General features: G+C 51.8%; 1 protein-coding gene across 1 annotated transcript in view; it reads left to right on the top strand.

Annotated features, from left to right (window-relative positions):
- Positions 1-7011, top strand: part of RELT (RELT TNF receptor) — a 34424-nt gene extending 27413 nt beyond the window's left edge. Inside the window, exon 10 of the mRNA XM_067533269.1 lies at positions 4744-7011. Coding sequence (XP_067389370.1) covers positions 4744-4755 — 12 coding nt within the window. The 3' untranslated portion in view covers positions 4756-7011. The remainder of the gene's footprint in view (positions 1-4743) is intronic.
- Positions 7012-20294: the final 13283 nt, after the last annotated feature.

Below are 20294 nucleotides of genomic sequence, written 5' to 3' on the forward strand. Positions count from 1 at the left end.
AAACAGCTGCCAGCTAAGGGAAGGGGGAGAGGATGTCCTGATCCGCAGTGAAGCCAGCTGCGGTGGTGTTCTGGAAGTGCACAATAATAACCCCTCTGGTTTGGAAGCAGGATGGTAAACTGAGAACTGTGATCATCTCTGATGGCCGAGCCGCAGAGGGCGGTTTAGCTGGGAATCTCTTGTGCCTGCGGTTTTGTTTGCAGGACGTTGTGCTGGCTGCCCTCCGTAGCGGCTGTGCCACGGACGGTTGGGCTGTGGTCTCATGGAAACTCTCACGGGGCATCTTTTCTCCCAAGGTGGTGGGCATTGGCTTGGACATGTGGGCTCTGGACGCGCCCTGGGACCGGATCCTAGCCCCAACTCGACAACATGAGGGAGTTGGCGGCTGGGGCCGGTCGTCAGGCCAGGCGAGCAGGGCTGTGTCCCAGGAAGGGCTGTCAGAGTTCAGCAAGTGCCCCCGGCACTGGGACGCTCCTCTGGGCGCTGCAGAGCGAGGCTGGGCTGCTGTCAAGGTCACTGCAGGCCGCAGTGCAGGGGGGCCAGGAGACGAAAAGTAACAGGGGGGGCTGTGGAGCAGGGGGTGAGCTGGGTGGGTAACTCCTCTGCAGCTGCTCCCCAGTTCCCCCCGCCTCCTTCCCTGAGAGAAACCACCCCATTGCCCTGGGCGGCGGTGCCCACTTCTCCCTCTTTGCCGTGGCATGGCTGCTCTGGGGCGGAGAGGACCAGGGGTGCAGGGCCATACAGGCTGCTGCCATTCTCCTGGCCCCCAGGCGTCCCCTGCCTTGAGCTGGGATGAAACACCCTCCGGAGGGGCAGACGGGCGACCACTGGTTGAGCACACTCGGGGCATTTGTTGGCTGCCTGGAGACGGGGAAGACCGGGCGTGGCTTCTTCACGTAGGTGCCTGCCGAACACTTCGCTGCCTGAGGGCTGGGCGGTTCAGAGCGGGAAGAGATACAGGTGCGGACATGCGGCACATCAACCGAGCGTCGTCCGTGCTAGCAGAGGAGACCTCCGCAACCCGTCCCAGCCCCCTGCCCCATGTCTGGATGTGCCCGGCCTTGTTCGTTTCAGGACAGCCCCTCTGGCTCCCAAGGCTTGGCGAGAGTGACCTGGGGGCCGAGGGTTAGGGGCCCCCCAAGGGATAGCAGCCTTCAGGGGAGCTCGGCGCGGCTGGCCTCTTGGGAGCAGGCTGGACTCCCTGAGCTTTTGCAGAGCACCCTGCAGGCTGCAGTGGTGTCGTGAAGGGGAGGTGGCAGGTTGCAGAGAGGGAGCAGCTCTGCAGAGGGCTGGACAGGGCTTGTCTGTGGCGTATCGTGGCTCTGCCGGCTCCGTAACCTGTCCGTGCGGGATACGGTGACCAGATGCCCTGATTTTATAGGGACAGTCCTGATATTCGGCGCTTTGTCTTATAGAGGCGCCTATTACCCCCCGACCCCATCCCAATTTTTTCAAACTTGCTATCCGGTCGCCCAAGTGCAGAAGCATGTGGCTGACCCCCCATGAGACCTCCAGAGCCGTGGCTGCCGGCCCGGGAATCCTGCAAGACAGGCTCAGCCCGTCCACGCCCCTGTCCTGCAGGGAAAGGCTCTGGCCTGTGATTTCCCAGGGCAGCAAAATGCTGCTCAGCCTGAACCTCGCGTCCCCTCCAACGCTGGTGGCTAGAAGGGCCCAGCTGGACTCTCTGAACCCTGGGCCTTGATGCTGGACGGGGTGAGTCCCTGGCCGTGGCTCTCCAAAAGGATGGCAGTTCTGTGACACGCCGACACGCATTCGTGGGCCTCCACCTCTTTGTTGGTTTGACGTCCCGTTGCCCGGCATGAGCGAGAGGCAGCAATGACTCCATGTTAACCCGTCGCTGCTTCTGTGGGGCGACTAGGGGAGTGATGTCTAGTGGTTAGAGCAGGGGGGCCAGGGGAGCAGGACTCCTGGGTTCTGTTCCTGGCTCTGCTGCTGCCCGACTTGGGCTGAGCTATGCTGGAATAAGTTGATGGAAGCGTTCTGAAACCGAGGGTGGGATTTTTCCGGTGAGTCAAAGTGACTGAGAGGCGCAGGTTCCCTCAGCTTCCAATGGGCCTATGGCCCAAGTGACTTAGGTGCTTTTGAGAACCCCCCTCCCATCCTCTCCACCTGGCCACTTCCATGTGCTGTAATTGCTCGGGACCCCTCTCTCCAAGCCGACGGGAATTGCTCGGCCCGGTGGGGTTTTTCGTTGTGCTCTATTTCAGACAAGCAGCACAAATATCCCGTTCCAAAGCTGGTTCTCGCATCAGCCTCTGGCTGGGGAAAAAGCCCCAATCCCCCCGTGCCGCACGGGGCAGCACTTGTAGTGCCAGCGGGGGAGACGGTGACATTGCTCTCCCGAAGGCAGAGGTGGGCTGCCTTTCTCTTCCTCCCTTCAGCCGTTTGCCCGCTCTAACCCCCAGAGCAGCACGCAGGAGCCAGGGTTGCCTCGACCGACACAACCATCTAATTATCCCCCTGCCTCAGAGCCCAAAGGGAGGAGTAAACAGGAGTGCTGCGTCTCCTCTCGGAGTCTCGCGTACAGCTGGGCATGCAGGGGCCGCTGTATTGGTCCTGTGACCCTTGTCCAGCACCATCACAGAGGGGGGGCCAGGCCACTTTGCTCCCCGTTTGGCTGCCAGGTGATGCAAAAGACTGGAGAGGGATGTTTAGTCTCTCTTGTTCCATTCCCTGACAACCAATCCATGCTGGAGCATGGTACCCGGCACGACAAACGGGGCGGTGCCGACAGCCCCTCAGCACCAAAGCACAGCTGAGGAGCGTGCAGGGCCTGTGCCATCACTGGGAAGCTGTTCTCGGTCTCGCCCCGCTGGCCCCTGTGAACCCGGGCTCCTAGCCCCTTGAGATGCCAGCCTTTCTCTTCACATGGGTTGGGAGCTCGACTCTGGGCCTTGCAGATCTGTTTGGGATGGGGCTGGCTTGGAGAATGAATCACGCTCCCTTCTGCCAGCGAGGCCCTCCTCTGACTCTGGGCTGCGAGTGGCCAAAGCTGAGGTTTCTTACCCTGAAATCAGAGGTTCAAATCCTCACTCAGTCAACACTCCTCTTTGTCATGACTTAGACTTGGGGTCTCTTTGTTCTGTTTGTACAGCGCCTAGCACAACAGCGTCCGTGCTCAGGGCTCCTAGCTTCTACCCCACTACAAATAATCCTCCTTCCTAACTACATCAGCAAATGACCATGTGCTGGAAGAGAAGGCCCTGCCTGGTCTTTGACCCTGACTAAAAACCTTCAGCAAATCCATCCGTTTTAGCCCTAAAACCTGAACCAGGGCAGGTCACTTCCTCAGATGTTCCCTGGATTACCGGCACCTCCGTTCACCCCGATATCTTTGAGAACAGAATGACTTCAGACTGAAAGCTCTTCAGGCACGGGCCGGTCCCTTGTTAGTACAGGCGCCCCCAAAAGCTGCTGTGTTATCCATAATCCCCGTGCAGGAGAAGGGGATGGGGGTTCAAAGGAGGTATAAAGCTTTTAATCATGCTGGAGCTGCAGTGGTGGTAGATCGGGCAAGCAGCCCAGCCCGGCTAGGTGTGCACATAGGGAAGCTGGCTGACCAAGGCAGGGGGGTCACTGTGTAACTCCAGGTGCAGAATGTCCATCTGTGGATCGTTCTTCTGCCGTTCCGGCCACCTACTTTGGTGCATCTTCTAGCGGCTGAGTCCTGACGTCTGGGGACACCCGGAGTCAGACGCTCACGCTGAGAAGGGAGGGGACGGTCTGGGCTGCGAAAGCAGCTAAAGTGGTACAGTTGGGTTTGCTCTGTAGGGGTCCTTGAGACTTATAAAACCTAGATCCTGCCCCACAGCTCAGACTCCAATGTTCCCCTTGTCTCTCTTGCTGAGCGTGAGGTGTCTTCAGACCAAATTTCAGTTCCCATTGAAGAGGAAAGACTTGGGTGCCCGGAACCAGCTGTCAGTGGCTCGTTACCCTAGAGGTGGGGCAGGGTATGGGCTAAATTGTGTCTGTGCATGTCTGGGGGTGGCGTTCTGCGGGGATGTAGCTCTATCATCAGCTGGACACGGTCCAGGGCACCTTGGCTAGGAATCTCTTTCTAGCCCGTAATCTGCCCTCCCCCTCCAAGCACCTTCCACAGCGGTGCGAGGCAGGGGCGGTGGAGCAGACCCAGCACCTGGGGTTCCCCAAACAGCTTGTTATAAGCCCATCCTTAAATCACCTCTTATCTTGCGTGATTCCCCAAAGCTCTTTCTGATCCTCCCACCACCTCTGTGCGGTGGGGAAGTTGGCTACAGATGGGGAAACTGAGCACGGAGACACTGCTGACTTGTCTAGGGGACGCTCGGGAGAGTTCATCCAAACTAACTTTCAAAGTGGATTAGTTAGACAACACTAAACCCCTGTGTCCATGCTGCTATTCAGAATTAAAGTGGCCCCAATATGGTTTAGTTTAACCAAATTGATGCTACTTTAATTCTGAGTAAGCGGAGGTCAATGTGGTGGTGTTTTTTGGACTAATCCACTTTAAATTAATTTGGATTAACATACCTGGGTGTCCCTGTATAGACCAGCCCTAAGCAACTTGATCCAGGTCCTACCGTGAGTCAGTGGCAGGGCCAGGGATGGGACCCAGGAGTTCCTTTCGCTCCAGGCCCCAGCTCTGTCACAATCTTGCTACACCCACCCTTCGTCCGCTGTGCTGCCTGCCACCCTAAAGACCACGTGTGGGTCACACGTCTCTTCTCTCGTCTCCCATTGCAGGTGATCATCTGACTCCCTCGCGCCCCAGGAGACCTGAAAAGTGGCTCACTGGGAGGCTTCTGGTTGAACAGTCCACCCAAGAAACGCACACACTGGGCGAAGCTGAAAGCGAAGAGTGACACCCATTTTCCCCGAGGGAGCGCTCCACCATCCTGGAGAATCGCAAGGCGCGGCCCCTGGTACCAGGGCCCTGGCTGGCAGGGAGGAGCCGAAGGACGAACCCAGCATCTCAAAGCATTTTTCTTTTATGGAAGGACTTGCGGAGAGGGGAAGGGGGCACAGATTCTTAGCTGCCCAACTGGAAAACCATGCTACACTTTTTAGGTCATAGGAGCTATTGCTCCAGCGGAGGGCTGTGTTCTTAAAACAGGGGTGGGGGGAGAGAGAGAGGCTGCTGGTTGTTGGCCTGGAGCATGTTCCTAAATCCCATGGGATCCAGAATGGGGGTGGGGGGCGTAGTATTGCAATGCACTGGGCAGGGGCTGGGTGCCAGCAGTGGAGATGGAGAGTTTGGCTTTCTCTTTCCCCCCTTTGTGAACAAAGGGAAAGCCAGGCTGACTTGCAGCGAAACACTCTGGCTGCGTCGGTGTTACCAAAGCTCTGGTTACTTTCATGCCCCAGGGGTGACTGCCTTAGCCCAGTCCCAGCACAGCTCCCCATGCTGCCAACGTGCAATTCTATCATGTCTTGCCACCGCTGGTGTTTTTCTTAAAGCCCCAGCTCCTGGATCCACGTGATTAGAGGACACGCTTGGCTTTCATTCACCCCTCCCTAAATTTCTAGCTCTCAGGCTTGCAGAGAAAAGCTTGAAAATGTGACCCCCATGCATCCTAGAAGCTGAGGAACCAGAAGCGAAATAAAATTAACCCACATTTTAGGCTTTTATTATTTTTTATCATAATTTTTAAGCCACTCTCATGATTTTTGAATGCGGGTAGTTGGCTATCCGGCTCCCGTCACCCCTAGGAGGGCTAGTGGAATTGGAGTGGCTAAAGAGACGCACAAAAGTTGGAGGGATCCAAACAAGACACATTTCCACCATTGCTCCTGTCCGCAAGGGAAGCAGGGACCCTGCTCCCTTGAGCTGAGCGGCGGCTAACCCTGCGGCAGACAGGCAGCTGAGCCTTCATTTCTCTTTGTGTGGGTGCAGCTGGCCAAGCAGGAAGCTGCTCTTACTGGGGCAGAGGCTGGGGCGTTCTCTGCTCGGGGTTATAAGGATACAGGGGGACGGGGGCTGGGTTCTGCCCGCTGCTCGAGCTTACGCCGGAGTTAGTGGCTGAGTTGGTGTGTGCTGATTCAAGCCCCAGACAGGTCCCTGCCCAGGATGCTAATGTTGTCTGTGAGGCTAAGGCTGCTGGGAATTCCTCCTCTCCCTCTCCACCCCCAACTCTCAGCTCACGGTTATTTTCTGGTTTCTGAGTGAAGTATTTTTCTCTAGACCCAGGTCCCCGTGCGGGGCGAGCAGCGGCTCAGTCAGTGGGGGACAAGGTTTTGCTGGGGGGCCGGTTACCCCACTAAAGAAGGGAAATCGTTGCTGTTAAGAACGACTGCCCCTGATTTAAAAATCATCTGACCCGTGATGGAGAGACCGTGGCCATCTGGTCTCCCCCCAGCGGGCCATGGGGCAAAGGGCTGGCCTGCCTCTGCCTCCACTGCTCCTCTTTAGAACAAGGGGAGAGGGTGTTTTCCCAGCCAGCCCTGGAGTGGAGTCCAGCCTTCCCCACCGCGCTAGGATTTCACCCCTCGGTCGGCTGACCTGGGTTCCACAGGCCATCACGTTAACAAGCCCCTCTGGCTTTACCAGCCATGACACATCTGACTAGCCTCCGGGCTCCCTGACCGAGGGGCCTCCTGGCCCCTGAGAAACCAGGCCCAGCCACACTTGCTCTGTTCTCCCGTGGCGGGGAGACCCCCTCTGGCTTTTCAATGAGCACTCAGGTAACCCAGGCCCACGGGCCGCCTGCTCTCCCATTGTTTACAGTAGGGTTGGTTCTATTACGTATCATCAGCCACTCCAGTTGTGTTGTCCATTGTTCTGTTGTGTACATCACGTGCTCTGTTATTTATGAGGGCGGGGCGGGGATCTGCTTTTCAGCCGCATCTGTACAGGCCCTGCTGCAGCCGGCAGGCTCCCCGGCTTTGCCCAGGCCTTTTATTTATTGAAGATGACCATTTTTTTTAAAGCCATTGTTTGTTTTTAAGCCTCCTGGTTTATTTGTGCAAGTCAATAAATAAAGAAACCCCCCGTCAAGGGGGAAGGAGGGAGTGTTTTGGATCTTGGTTTGTTTTTTTTGGTCGATGCTCTCCTGCGGGAGGGGGACCGTGTTTCACAGGCACTGCTCCACCACAGGCCAGCGCCACGTGCTTGAGTTGAGAGGAAGGATGGGCCAGGAGTTGGAAGGCCCGCGGGCCAGTCCCTGCTCTGCCCCAAACTTCCCGTCTGACCTCGGGCAAGTCACTCAGAACGGGCCGGCGGCTGCTCCAGTCCAAGATGCAGGTATCATCGACCTTCTCCAAACCATCGCGCAGCTGCTGCCTGCCAGTGGAGGTGCCTGTGTTTGCAGGGGTGGATGGATGCAACGTTCCTGCAGGCTCTGCTACGGCCGCGCCCTGGCTTTGGAGTCCTGGCTCCAGCCAGTCAGGCTCAGAGACCTACAAAAGGGAGCAGGGTGGGGGTGTGCGCCTGTGTCCCGGGGCAGCTAGGGCAATCCCCTGAGTTGTGGGAGACCTGGGCTCCAGTCCCTGAGCTGTCAGAGTAGGAGGGAGGTTTTGAGTCCCTCTCCCAGCTGCCTGCCCTACCCCCAGGCTAGCGGGCAGGCGCGGGGGGCTTGATCTCAGTTGCAGCTGTTCCACTCCCTATAGATAATGGGGGGAGACCGAGGCGACTGGCTCTAGAGCCCCCTGCCCAGCTGCACATCCCGCCCCCCCATCATCCAGGCAGGGATGTGAACTCCAGTCTCCCCACCCCAGCTGTGGGCTGTGACCGCTGGGCTACTGGCTGCAAGGGGCAGGGGCGGTGTCTCGTGCTTGTCACAAGGCAAAGCCGACCTGGCTTGGGCACCTTCCTCCAGGAAGGGGTTCACAGCTGAGAATCCTCAATAACGCCGAGGCCCTGGGCCTAAGCCCTACCTCTGTCCTGGGCATTTCACGCCTCCTTGTGCCGCTTGCTCACTGCTGTGACTACTGCCGCACCTCGCTCTCCCTGGGCTGTGTCCAGCAGAGCCCCTAGGTACCTGTGAGGGGCGAGTCCTCTGCCTCAGTGGCCCGGCTGTACAATGGGGCTAATGGTACGGCGGGCGGATGTTAACTACATTAGCTGATGAGGGGCTCGGGCACGATGGTGAGAAATCACAGCTCACCTTGGCCCGGACAATCCTCCAGTCTAGTCCTCGGCAGCTGTCGCTGGGGCAAATCCCCAGCCGTAGCCAAGGGGCTGGCGCGGGATGGCTGAGGGGCCAGGCTGCCCTGTCCACGGGGCAGGCGTGGCCCGGCGTCCTTGCTTCCGCACTCAGCTATGGGAATCTTCATGCCTGGCAGCTGGGGGCAGTGACAGCCTCTCTTCCTGGCCCCGGCGGTGTCATGGCAGCTGCTGCTCCCCGCTCCCTGGGGTCAGCACGGTGCTGCCGTATAGGCTGGAAGGGAGCCTGAGATGGCCTTGCGCTGAGGCAGGCCCAGGTACCTGCAGACCAGGCCTCCCTGACGGGCGTTTGCCCAACCTGGACTTAAAAACACCCTGTGATGGGGCTGCCACAACCTCCCCTGGGAACCGACTCAGTTCGCTGACAGTCAGAAAGTCTTAGCCCCTGCGTCCCTGCCGTCGCTTGAGCTCATTACGTCCTGCCCTGCCCTCTGTGGACACAGAGACGCATTGAGCCCCGGCCTCGTTCTAACAGCCCCTAACAGCTTGGACGACTGCGATCCTCCCTCAGGCATCATTCTCCAGGCTGAACGTGCCCAGCTGTGGTGGTCGAGTAAGTGCCAGCGGGAGGGGGGGGGCGGGGGGGCACTTCATGTTCCATTCGGCCCCCCGGGCCAGTGGTAAACTTCAGCCCTGTCTTACCGATGGGGACACTGAGGCAGAGCAGCCGCTGTAAGTGATGCGCTCAAGGAGCGTTAGCGAGGCCATTGCAGGACTAGAACAACCTGCTCGTCCCCTTCTCTAAACGCTCTACCACACTTCCCGCCTCTAAAACGCCAGCCCAAACGGATCACGCTTGTCACAGCCCAGAGCTCTCACGGGGTCAGCCACAGCCAGACCCCACTTTATAGCCAGACTCAGGGGGACAAGTGCAAAGAGCAAGCATGCACTGGCCCAGGGCCATAGCCCGGAGCTCTTTGTACACCTGAGCTAGTGTTCAGTAGGTGGCTCATTTATTTAGCACAGCGGCCTGGCTCGGCCATCACTGGGGCTGTGCGACTCAGTTTACCTGTCTGGGCACTGGGGGAAACCCCTGCCTTTCTCCCAAAGCTGGCCCTTAAGGAAGGCGTGATCCTAGCATAGAGCAACATCATTACCACAGCAGGGACTCCAGCAGCTTTCCCAGCCCAGTGAGCCTGGCAGAGAGACTGGAGCGCTTGCTACATCTTTTTCCTGCTGTGCCTGGCAGGGGAACATGCAGCCTTATTTGCTCTCCCCATGCTAGCAGGAGGGGAACTGCAGCAAACGCTCGCACCCCAGAGCGGCTCAACATCGCGTGGGGAAAAGTGAAGGTATGTCTACACTGCAGCCTGATGTCGATGTACTTTAAATTGAATTTCACCCGCCGAATTTTAGAAGTCGCAGGAGTGTGAGCACACCATGCTCCTTGCGCCTCCCCCGCCCCCCCCGACTTGCCACACTTGGGTCGACGTTCAAAGCGGTGCACTGTGGGTAGCTATCCCACAGTGCAACTGGCTGCAGAGGTTTTCGGGAAGCTTATCGTCCTCCCATGATGCAACATGCTCCCGCCCGTCTTGGCCCAAACAAACTGCAAATGCTTTTTTTTGTGCTGTTTTTCTATGCCGCGCGCATGACATTGTTGGCGAGACATGGAGCCCCCTCAACTCTGCGCTAGCATTGTCAGCAGCACAAATATTATGGCTTATCCTGCAGTATTTTCAAAGGTAAGAGAGCAGCGCCACAGCACGGAAAATAGCGATGTTACTGAGGCCACCCTGCTACAAGCCACAGAGAGGAACAATTCCCATTTGCTGCAGGCTATCACGCATCATCTTCAGTCCATGGCATGCCAGTTCTGGGCCCGGGAACCAAACCGATTGGTGGGATTGCATGGTTATGGCGGTGTGGGCTGATGAGCCGTGGCTGCAGACCGTTTGTATGTGAAAGGCCACTTTTTTTGAACTCTGCGCAGAGCTATCCCTGGCCCTGAAGTGTGTGAATACTCGGTTGAGAGCAGCTCTGACAGTGGGGATGTGCGTGGCCATCGCCCTGTGGAAGCTGGCAAGCCCAGATTGCTACCAGACAGTTGGGAAGCAATGCGGCGTTGGTAAATCCACCGTTGGAGCTGTTGTGATACAAGTGTGCAGGGCCAGCAATAGGCTTCTGCTAAAAAGGGTGGTGACTTTGGGAAATGTAGAGGACATAGTGGACAAGTTTGCTGCAATGGGGTTCCCAAACTGTGTGGGGGCAATAGATGGCACACATATCCCTATCCTAGCATCTGACCATAGAGTACATAAACTGGAAGGGCTACTTCTCAATGGTGTTGCAGCCCTTGTGGATCACAGGGGATGTTTCATCGACATCAGTGTGGGGTGGTCTGGAAAGGTGCATGACGCACACATCTTTAGGACCTCAGGTCTGTTCAATAAGATGCAGGCAGGCACTTTTTTCCCTGACCAAAAAATAAACATTGGGGTGTGGAAATGTCAATAGTGATCCTGGGGGATCCTGCCTACCTCTTGTTCTCTTGGCTAATGAAGCCCTACACCGGGCACCTGGACAGCGAAAAGGAGTGTTTCAATAACAGGCTCAGCAAGTGCAGAATGGTGGTGGAATGTGCATTTGGCTGCTTAAAAGCCAGATGGAGATGTCTGCTTACTAGGCTTGACATCAGTGAAAAGAACGTACCACCGGTTACATCCGCGTGCTGTGTGCTCCATAATTTGTGTGACATGAAGGGGGAAAAGTTCCCCCAGGATTGGGCCGTGGAGGCTGAAAAGCTGGCTGCAAATTTTGTGCAGCCAGATTCCAGCACTACGCTCAGAGCCAACCATGGAGTGCTTCGATTTCAGGAAGTACTGAAAAACCGGTTTTGCAATGAACTGCAGCAATGTAGGTCTGTGCTGTGCCTTTATTTCTCCCCCCTCACTCCAGAAGCCCCCCTCCCCTTCTCTCCCCACCCAAGTTTTGAATGGAAAAAGACAGATATTTTTTCATGGTACAAAGTTTCATTTGTGACCCGTTTTAAAGGGGAGAAAGGAGGATAACTTAACGTTGTAAAGTGTCACTGAGCAAGCAACTGTGGTTGCATGCAGTTCTTAAAGGGGCTGTCGCATCCTTTTGCTCACCTCCACCGGTGTGGAGTGCAGCACGTACTGCACCCTGCTCAGTCTCCTCCTAGAGCACTTGGGGGTGGGGACTGATAACAAAGCGGTAGTCGGAGGAGTATTTTGGAGGGGGCTGCAGAGGGAGTCTGTCCTGCCACTGATCTTCCTGTATCTCTACCAGATGCCTCAGCATGTCGGACTGATCCCTCATAATACGCAACATCACCTGTTGCGTATCACACTCCTGCTCCTGTGCAGATCTTCTGTGTTCCATGTCCAGAGACTTTGGAACAGGAGCTGGAGAAGGTTAAAGTACAGAATGAGAATATGAGGCGAGAGTTGCAAACAGCGTTAACCCAAAATTTAACCAGTGCCCAGCAAATGACAGTATTAAATCAGCCGTGTCAGTAGCTGGAACAATGGGTTCACGTACAGAAACAGGAAGAAAAGCAAGTGAGGGAAGAGGCTTTGCAGTACCGTGGAGCTATTTCAGTTTTAAGCAACCTGGAAGGAGTGGCATGGCGGATCACAAGAAATGTGCTAGTGTGATCATAAAACAGAAACAAGCGTTAGTGGTTTGCAAAACTATCTGTAGTGTGGTGTGGGAGAAAATCCCTGGGATGATCAGGCCTGGGGAAATGCTTTGGAGGAATGGCAGAGAGAGAAAGATCAAGAGAGGTGGGAACAGGAACATCATGTGCAGCGTGCTATTCCTAGTGCCCCTCTGCCTCCGTATGATGGGGATAGTAAAAAGGAAGAAGGCAGAAAGGTGTGTGTGATGTGGCGGTCTGGGAAAACTTCTGGAAGTGCGGCGGGGGAACCCACTTACCAGCACATTGACATACCTGATGTGAATCGTCCAATGATTAAAAGGGAACAGCACAATGTTAAACTAGACGATGAGAATGCTGTGATAGTGGATGATGATGGGAAACCAGTATATGAGCTGGTGGAGGAGAAATCTGTTCCAGGAACTCATTTACCAACAATAGTTGTGCAGACACCCCAAGCCACTCGGCATGTAGAGGCGGAAATAACCTGTCCTCTGAAACTGAAAAACAGGCACTTGCCAAGCAGTTGGGCCCTTTAACAAAGAAAAGCTGCATGGCTTGCCTTTGGGGATATACCATCCAGAGACAATTGGATTTGGGAGACCTGAAGGATTTAATACTAACATGCACTGGGCCTGCGGAAGGACCAACAATAGTGGCAGAAATTGAAGGCAAGCGAAATAAGGATGAGGCTTTGAAAAGGAGAGCTCAATTTTTCCTGTCCCCTGCTGAGCTGAGAAAGGCTGTGTTGTTAATGTGTCAGGAAGAGGGGAAACTGTTATGACTTATTGCACTAGATTGACTTTGGCAGATAGTCTTGCTGGCTGGGAGGATGAGGAGGGGCATATATAACAGATTTAATGTATAATGGATTAAGATCACCTATTAAAATCTTCATGGGGCCATGGGAAAACAGGACCAGGACAGATTTACTGCGAGCTGCTGGGGAAGCAGAGCAGGTAGTGGGTAATGCAAGCAGTTCTACGCGGAAGGCGGTTAGTGAAGTGTCTTACACTAACAAAGCAGGGTGCAATGAATTTAGCAGTCCAAATCTGAATGCTGGACGGGGTAGGGCACGAGGAGTTTCTGGATTTAGCAGCAGAGGGGTTGTGGCAGCAGGAGGATCATTAAGAGGACAAGTATGGGCTCATCTTCTAAACAGGGGATTGGCCATGACACGGTTTGACGGGCGCCCTGCTGAAGAACTGGTAATAGCTTTAAGTGAACGGATGGGAACGAACCAGGCCAAGAGGGAACAATCACCACCGATGCCACAACCTAGAGGTAACGCTGTTGAAGCAGTGCAAATGACTACAGGGCAGATTCCACTCGGCCCTACGGTTTCCTGTCACAGGAACTGGCACAGAGAGAGAGGGGTGCAGCCTTCGAGGCAGTGAATGAGGGTGCCTTGCCCCTAGCAACCCCCCCTGCCCCTGAGATTGGATATTGGTTACTAAATTACAGCCCCATGTAACTGGCGGGCCATATGTAAACGCAGGGCAGGTGGGGGCAGGAGGGAACATACAATGGTTGCTAACATTAATTGATACAGGAGCAGAGGTAAGTCAGTGCAGACAGATTTGCGGCAGGGACTAATTATACCTTTGTGCGGATTCTGTGGCAGGAAATGGAGAGGAATCTTATTAGAACCTCTCCCGTGGATAGAGGGTCAGACTGAGTTTCTGACTGATACTGTGGTTAGTGAGCAGATGACGGAGGAAACTATATTGGGAGCCGAGGTGGTTCAACAGGAAAGGTGGCTGATTGATTTGGCAGGAGATGGTTGTGGACAAGAGAAGGAGAAAATGTTGAGGAACAAATTATTTCAGGGGGGTTAAGAACGTGGTCTTGCAAGGCAATGGCTATTGTGGTGTTGCCAGATAATGAGTGGACAAGGGAATGTCCCTTGGTATGGGCTAGAAAGAAATCTGAATGTGGAAGAATAGAAGTGGAAATAGTGGGGAAATTTGTAAAGCCAGCCCCTCAGTATTCCTATCCGGTGGAAGCCATTCCCCATAGAGAAGAACTGCTAAAGGATTTAATTGAACAAGGAGTGGTGGCAGAGTGCCAAAGTCCATGCAACTCTCCCATCTGGCCGGTACGGAAATCAGACGGCAGGTGGCGCCTTACGATTGATTACAGGAAAATTAATGAAGCTACTGTGCCTATGGCCCCAATTGTTGCTAACTTCCCTGCTCTAATAGCTGGGGTAATGGCTACAGCTAAAAGGTTTTCTGTCATGGATATTGCTAAATGTTTCTTTGCTATTCCTTTAACCCCCACAAGTCAACCTCCGTTTGCTTTTACCTTTAAGACCAGGCAGCTAAATTTCAAATGTTTGCCTAGGGGTTTCCACAATTCGCTCACATGCTCACGTAACTAAGCTGTGGGACCAGCTTCCTTAGCCAGATAAACCCTGGGTTACATTGTATGTGGCTGACATTTTAGTTACAGGAATCTCTGAGGAGGAATGCAGACGCCGGACCAAACTGGTAATCAGCACTGTAGAAAAGACAGGGTTTAGGCTGCCATGGGAAAAAGCACAATTGGGAAGATAAGAGGTGGACTATCTAGGTATCACTCTGGGGCAGGAAGGCTGGACTATCGGTAAACAAAGACTGGAAATTTTAAGCACCCTGCCTAAACCAGTGGCTGTGCATTCTGTAAGAGTTCTTTGGGGAGCGATGGGATTTGTTCAGGATTGCATACCAAATTTTGCAGCAATCTGCAAGTCCCTGTTGTCGCTTATAAAAAAGGGACGACAATGGGGTTGGGGCCCAGAACATGATGAGGCCTTCCAGAAATGAAAAGAGGCAGTAATGACTGCACCGGTGTTAGCGTATTCAGATCCGACTGAACTTTTTTATTTGATGGTGTCACACTGCTTGGGAGCCATAGGAGCTGTGCTGCTACAAGATCCCCTGAGGAAACGGAGACCCATCGCTCATGGAAGTCGTAAGCTTACCCGACATGGAGCTACCTTTTCCCCTTATGCCCAGCAATTGTTTGGGCATTATTGAAATGGGAATACATGATAGGGCAAGCCCCTGTCATAGTGACTACAACACACACCCCAGTGAAACTTATCCTTCAAGGGAAAACATCTGATATCAGAGTGAGTGACCATCGACTGGCCAAACGGGCTTTAGTTTTACAGAACCGGTGGCTGGTAGCAGATAAAGTAAAGTAAAGTAGTTCTGTGTTCAGACTCTCACTGGACAGTGCAAGGAATAATCTTTTGGGCCCCCATATGGAAAAACAAGAGGATAAAGAAATTGCATATTAGCCAGAATGGAACATGGTCGTTAACATAATCAGGCAGCGGAGGGGCTCCACAAAGAGTAAGCATGTCAAAGCCCCTGGTACCCCATCCACTGCGGAAGGATTTTACAATAACAAAGCAGATGCAATGGCTAAACAAGCAGCAGTTATCGGGCTATCCTTAGAGAAAAGTGAAGTCAAAGTGGTAACTCGGTCTCAAGTGGGGGAGAAAAAACAAATTAAACAATACAGAAGCTAATCCAAAGAAAGAATCAAAGTTTGAGCAACCGCATAGAACAAAGCATGTTTGTGCAACATGAAACTCAACTGTGAATTGGTGGGACAAAAACTGATAGGAGTGGACGGAGAATGGGAAATAGAAAAGAAGGGAGAAATAATAACAGCCAAACAACAAGAAAGATGGGTACCCCCAAAACCAAGTAGGGAAGAAATAATAAGATTTATCCATGAACAAGGACATTTTGGACCTAAAAGAACTCTGGAACAAGTAAAAAGAGCAATGTGGTGGCCAGGAATGAGAATTCAAATTGGAAAAAATTGTCAAAATGTTTCATTTGTGCACAGGTTAACCCTAAAAGCAGGAAAGAAAAGGTGACGAGACATCAACTGGATACTACAGGCCCATGGCAATGACTGCAAATGGATTACATTGGACCGCTAAGAAAAACTCCTATAGGAAAGGAGTATTGCCTAGTGGTAATAGACAACTTTTTAGGTTGGGTTGAAGTGGTTCCTACCTCTGACAACACAGCTCAGACCACGGCTAAGGCCCATGTGGACACAGGTGCTAAGTCGATGGGGTATGCCTTTGTGTATAGCTAGTGATCAGGGCGTGCGTTTTGTTGGAGCAGCAGTACAAGTTTTGTTACAAATTGTGGGAATTAAAGAGAAGTGGCACATAGCTTTTCACCTGCAAAGTTCAGGCAAGGTGGAAAGGAAAAACAGAGACTGCACTTACTAAACAAATTCAGGCAAGAGCTGGTAATAGGGAAACAGCTTTACCTGCTGTTCAAATGACCATGAGCGCTCTAAGACAAGCAGGGACTAAGTAACCTTTTGAGCTAATGAAAGGATTCCGGAATTCTTATTAACATTAGGCAAACAAATGCCAGAATGGGTGCAAAAGGAGGTCTAACTTGGTTCAAACAGTGGAGGAGATCTGGACAGAGGAAACGCAACAAAGACAGAGCGAGGAACAAAAAGGACAGATGGGATAGCAATGGCAAATAGGGGACAAGGTAATGCTAAAGCGTTTTGTCACAAGAGGGAAAATGAAACCAAAATGGCCTGGGCCGTATCCTATCAAGCATGTAGCCCGTCCCGTAGCAGTCTTAGTGGCTACTCCAACGGAGGATGGCTGGAAACATTCTGACCACATCAAACTGTATATTCAAAAACATGGGAAAAAGGTGTCAGGGTGAGTATTGATATGACAACTTAAATGCTAGCAGGAAAAAAAGTGAATTATAAACTCATGGAATTAATTAGTTGACTTCCATATATGTGGATCTCTTCTAATAAAATTCATTGCTTGTTCTGATATATGCATTTGTAAGTTTATATTTTAGCTGTAACGCAAGAAACCTATGATTAATATCCCATGTGATAATCTAGAGCATAGTGTATATATGTATGTTTGTGACCTTTTGCTGCAGTATATTATGAATTGGAAATGCCCTAATAAAGCTTACAAGGAAAAAAAGATAGATAAATAGTGACGTAAACATGCAACCCAGATACCCATTAAGTCTAATTGTGACTCAATGGAAAAGTATTTCCTGGAGTTATTATGGGTGATTGGAATGTAGAGCAAGTTGCCCAGCAACCTCAAAGTTATAAGGAAAGCTGTCCTGTTAATGTGAATATAAGTATTGTCAAGCTGATCTATAAGGCCAAATCAGAGGCCTTGTGTCTTGTTTTGTTTTATAGGTTAATGAATCCATGGACCCCAGAAGAAGTATGGTGGGGAGTCTGCCTTCTGCTTGTTGCTGGTTGGATCACTTGCAATGTGGTTGCTGGACCACTGGTTGTAAAACCTGTTCTTGCTACAGATTTGTAGCCAGAGGAGAAGCCAGTGTGTGAAGTTACTCAATTTATGGTAAAACACAAACCCTCTTTGGGGAGACAGACCATTGTCGCAGCACATACAGGAGGTACTGAATGGAGCTGGCTAAGGTCTTGGCAAGCGGAAGCAGGTATACTTACAACCCCTGGAAGGCAGGTACTAAAAAAAAAAGGTAGAAAGTGGCATTATTGGCAACTTAGCGGGCCAACTAAATGATCAGGGACCCCTTAAATGGACTTTTGTATGGTCAGGAAAAGATCAATGTGTAGAAGGGATCTGGTTGGGACGGAAGTGCCTAGAAAGATTCGAACAGTGGGGGTAGAATTTGGGACATATCGGTATGACCGAATGGGTCCAAATTATCAATGGTACCGCCAAATTGTATTTGTGGGACCTGTGGACTTAGACCCGACCCAAACAGTCTGTGATAAAAGATAGTCACAATCCAAATTGTTCCCAATGGGTTGCAGAATACAAAACATATTGGTCTTGGGACTTAAAAAGAAGAGGAATGGTTAAAAGAGATACCACCTGGGAAATATTTAATACTGGTTTGGGATTGGGAAACACTTGGAGTCTCTCGACTGTAAGAGAGGCTCTGGATGAATTGGCTGAAGCAGCAAACAAAGAAGCCCAAGGGTATGAATGGACCAAAGATTGGGCCAAGCGGTAATGGAAATGCGCAATTTATTGGGAAAAGCCATTTTGGAAATTTTTAACCAAGTAAGAAACATTCGCACAGGTTTATCCTGGGGAGAAGTGTGCACGGAGGTACAAGGAATCTTGGGAGAACAATGGAGAGATATCATGGAACAAAGTGCCAAGCGTAGTTGGCCAAGGACACTGAACTACTCTTACATTGATACCACATTCCAAGACACCTGGAGGGTAGGAGTACAAAAGTGTACCATACGCCAATGTGTTCTTATCCTCTCAGGAATAGCTAATGGAAAGGTACGAAAGGTGTATCCAGTAATATATGCCAGCGCCTGGGGAAATGAGACAGGATACTATGAAATAATGCCAGAAGGGAATGGAATATGATGGCTCCCTGGAGAAGGATGGAAAAGAATAGTAGGAGCCCAATGGGAATGGGGAACATTGATTGAAAGGGGAAATTAGATTATGAAAGGGATAGAAGATAACATTACCATGAACCTGCAATGGAAAAAAGTCTGGTGGGGCTGATATGAAATAAACCAAAATCTATGTTGGCACCAGGAAAAGAAAGGCAATGTAACTACAAATAATCAAACTTGGTTTGTAGAACAAGGAATATGATGCACATGTGGAAATGTAATCCATTCTAATACAAACGTATCAGGGAACCTGAGACCAAATAAAGCAAACACCAAATCTTGTTATAGCTGTAAGAAGTGCGCTTGCTCGAAAATATCAAATCATTGAAAAAAATGGAGCATCGCAAAAGCGTGCTCGATATGATATTGTATGTCATGTAAGAGAATGGAATGAAACCAATTGGATTACGTTATTTTGGATTGTTAGAATTATGCTACTGTTATTCTTATGCTTTTGTATTGTGTATCAGGCATGCAAGCAGTATAAGGGGAATAAAAGCCTTACGCGGAGCCTTTAAGATTCATTTTGCACAGCTTGAGGCCACAAACTAGGTAATAAGGAGACACAAGGCCCATTGGCAGGGTAATTGGTATGATTGGTGTGATATTACAATTACCTTTCGTAATTGAATATCAAGTGGGGGACTGTTGGGACGGTGCTGAATCACTAGCTAGCATCACAATGGAGAAGTTGTGTGAGCCTGAGTGCTAGAGGATTCTGAGAGCAGGGCCTCATAGCACCAGACTGGAAACTCACTGAAAAGGCCAAACTTGCACTTGGCATCAATATGTGTCGCAAAGGTTTGTCCAGACCCTGTGTAAACAGCTGTGCTGATGTGGAAGTCCAATGGTCACGGTCTGCCAATCGCCAGTTCACCTAGTGTGTACATGTGGAGACGTGTAATGGTGAATCTGGGGCAAGCTGACCTGGGTCAACTGACCCTATAGAATGACGTGACATCAGGTGCCTGGAGCGGAGTAGTCCACGATAAGTGAATATCAGCCAATCCCTGCAGCCGCATCCCAGATTATGAATTAATTGGGATATGCCGCATAATTCACTGGTGAAGCATATTTTGGAGACATGTGCCTTCTTTGGGAAGAGGGTATATGTACTGGGAAGCTCACCTGGTATCTAACTTTTCTCATATATATCTCATCTATCCAAGAGGGCCGGTGATACTGTCAGACAGAAGAAGGATGAAGACCAGAGGGCCTCGGGGTAGCCAAGACCCCACTATGAGGGACTCAGATAATAGACCGAGGACCTGAGGAAACCTGAAGGAGGAAGAGACATTCGTCACCCAGAAGTGGTAGCTATCACGCTTTGCTTACCTATCAGGATACTGTGTGGGGCCAGCATAGGTACTGAGGGTTTATGCTTGGGAAACAAAGGCTTACTAAGGAGAGGCATTTTACAGTCCTTTCTATTTGTCTGTGATATCTGCTTTTCAGTAAACAATAGCTCTGCATTGAAGATACTGCCTTTTGGTCTTTCACTGGCGTGATCACTGGCTGCCCAGCTGTGGGCACATGAACTGATCTGAATTGATCCCCGGCTCAACACACGCTGTCTAAACCGGAAATGGAAATTCAACATTTCCTGGGGCTTGAGGGGAGCAGCCATTTCCTGTTTACGTGGCCATGTTACAGCAGAACATGAACGTCCAGAGCGGTCACAACGGGGCATTATGGGATACCTCCCGGAGGCCAATGGCGTCCATTTATGTTGTGATCTGCCTACACCAACGCAAATTCGACCCCTGGAATTCAAATTCAGCACTACGCCACTTGCAGAGGTGGTTTTATTAGGTCGACTTTTACTGCCCTTTAAATCAACGGAATTTACATGCCAGTGGAGACGCATACTTCGGGGGGGGGGGGGGGGGGGGGGGTGTCGATGTAAGCGGCATTACGTCAACCTCCAGGGCCAGTGCAGACCAGGCCTAAGTTAAAACATACCACAGAAATGCAGCCAGGCCCAGCAACGCGGCGAACCATGCAGCAAAGGCATCCAGTGTGCATAGATAAAGGGGCACGTATAAAGCCGTGGGGATCGGGGGGAAGGGAGAAAAATAAAACACC

Source organism: Emydura macquarii, unplaced genomic scaffold (assembly GCF_026122565.2).
Source record: "Emydura macquarii macquarii isolate MOO-44397 ecotype Brisbane River unplaced genomic scaffold, CSIRO-AGI_Emac_v2 contig_3328, whole genome shotgun sequence".
Classification (NCBI taxonomy): Eukaryota; Metazoa; Chordata; order Testudines; family Chelidae; genus Emydura; species Emydura macquarii.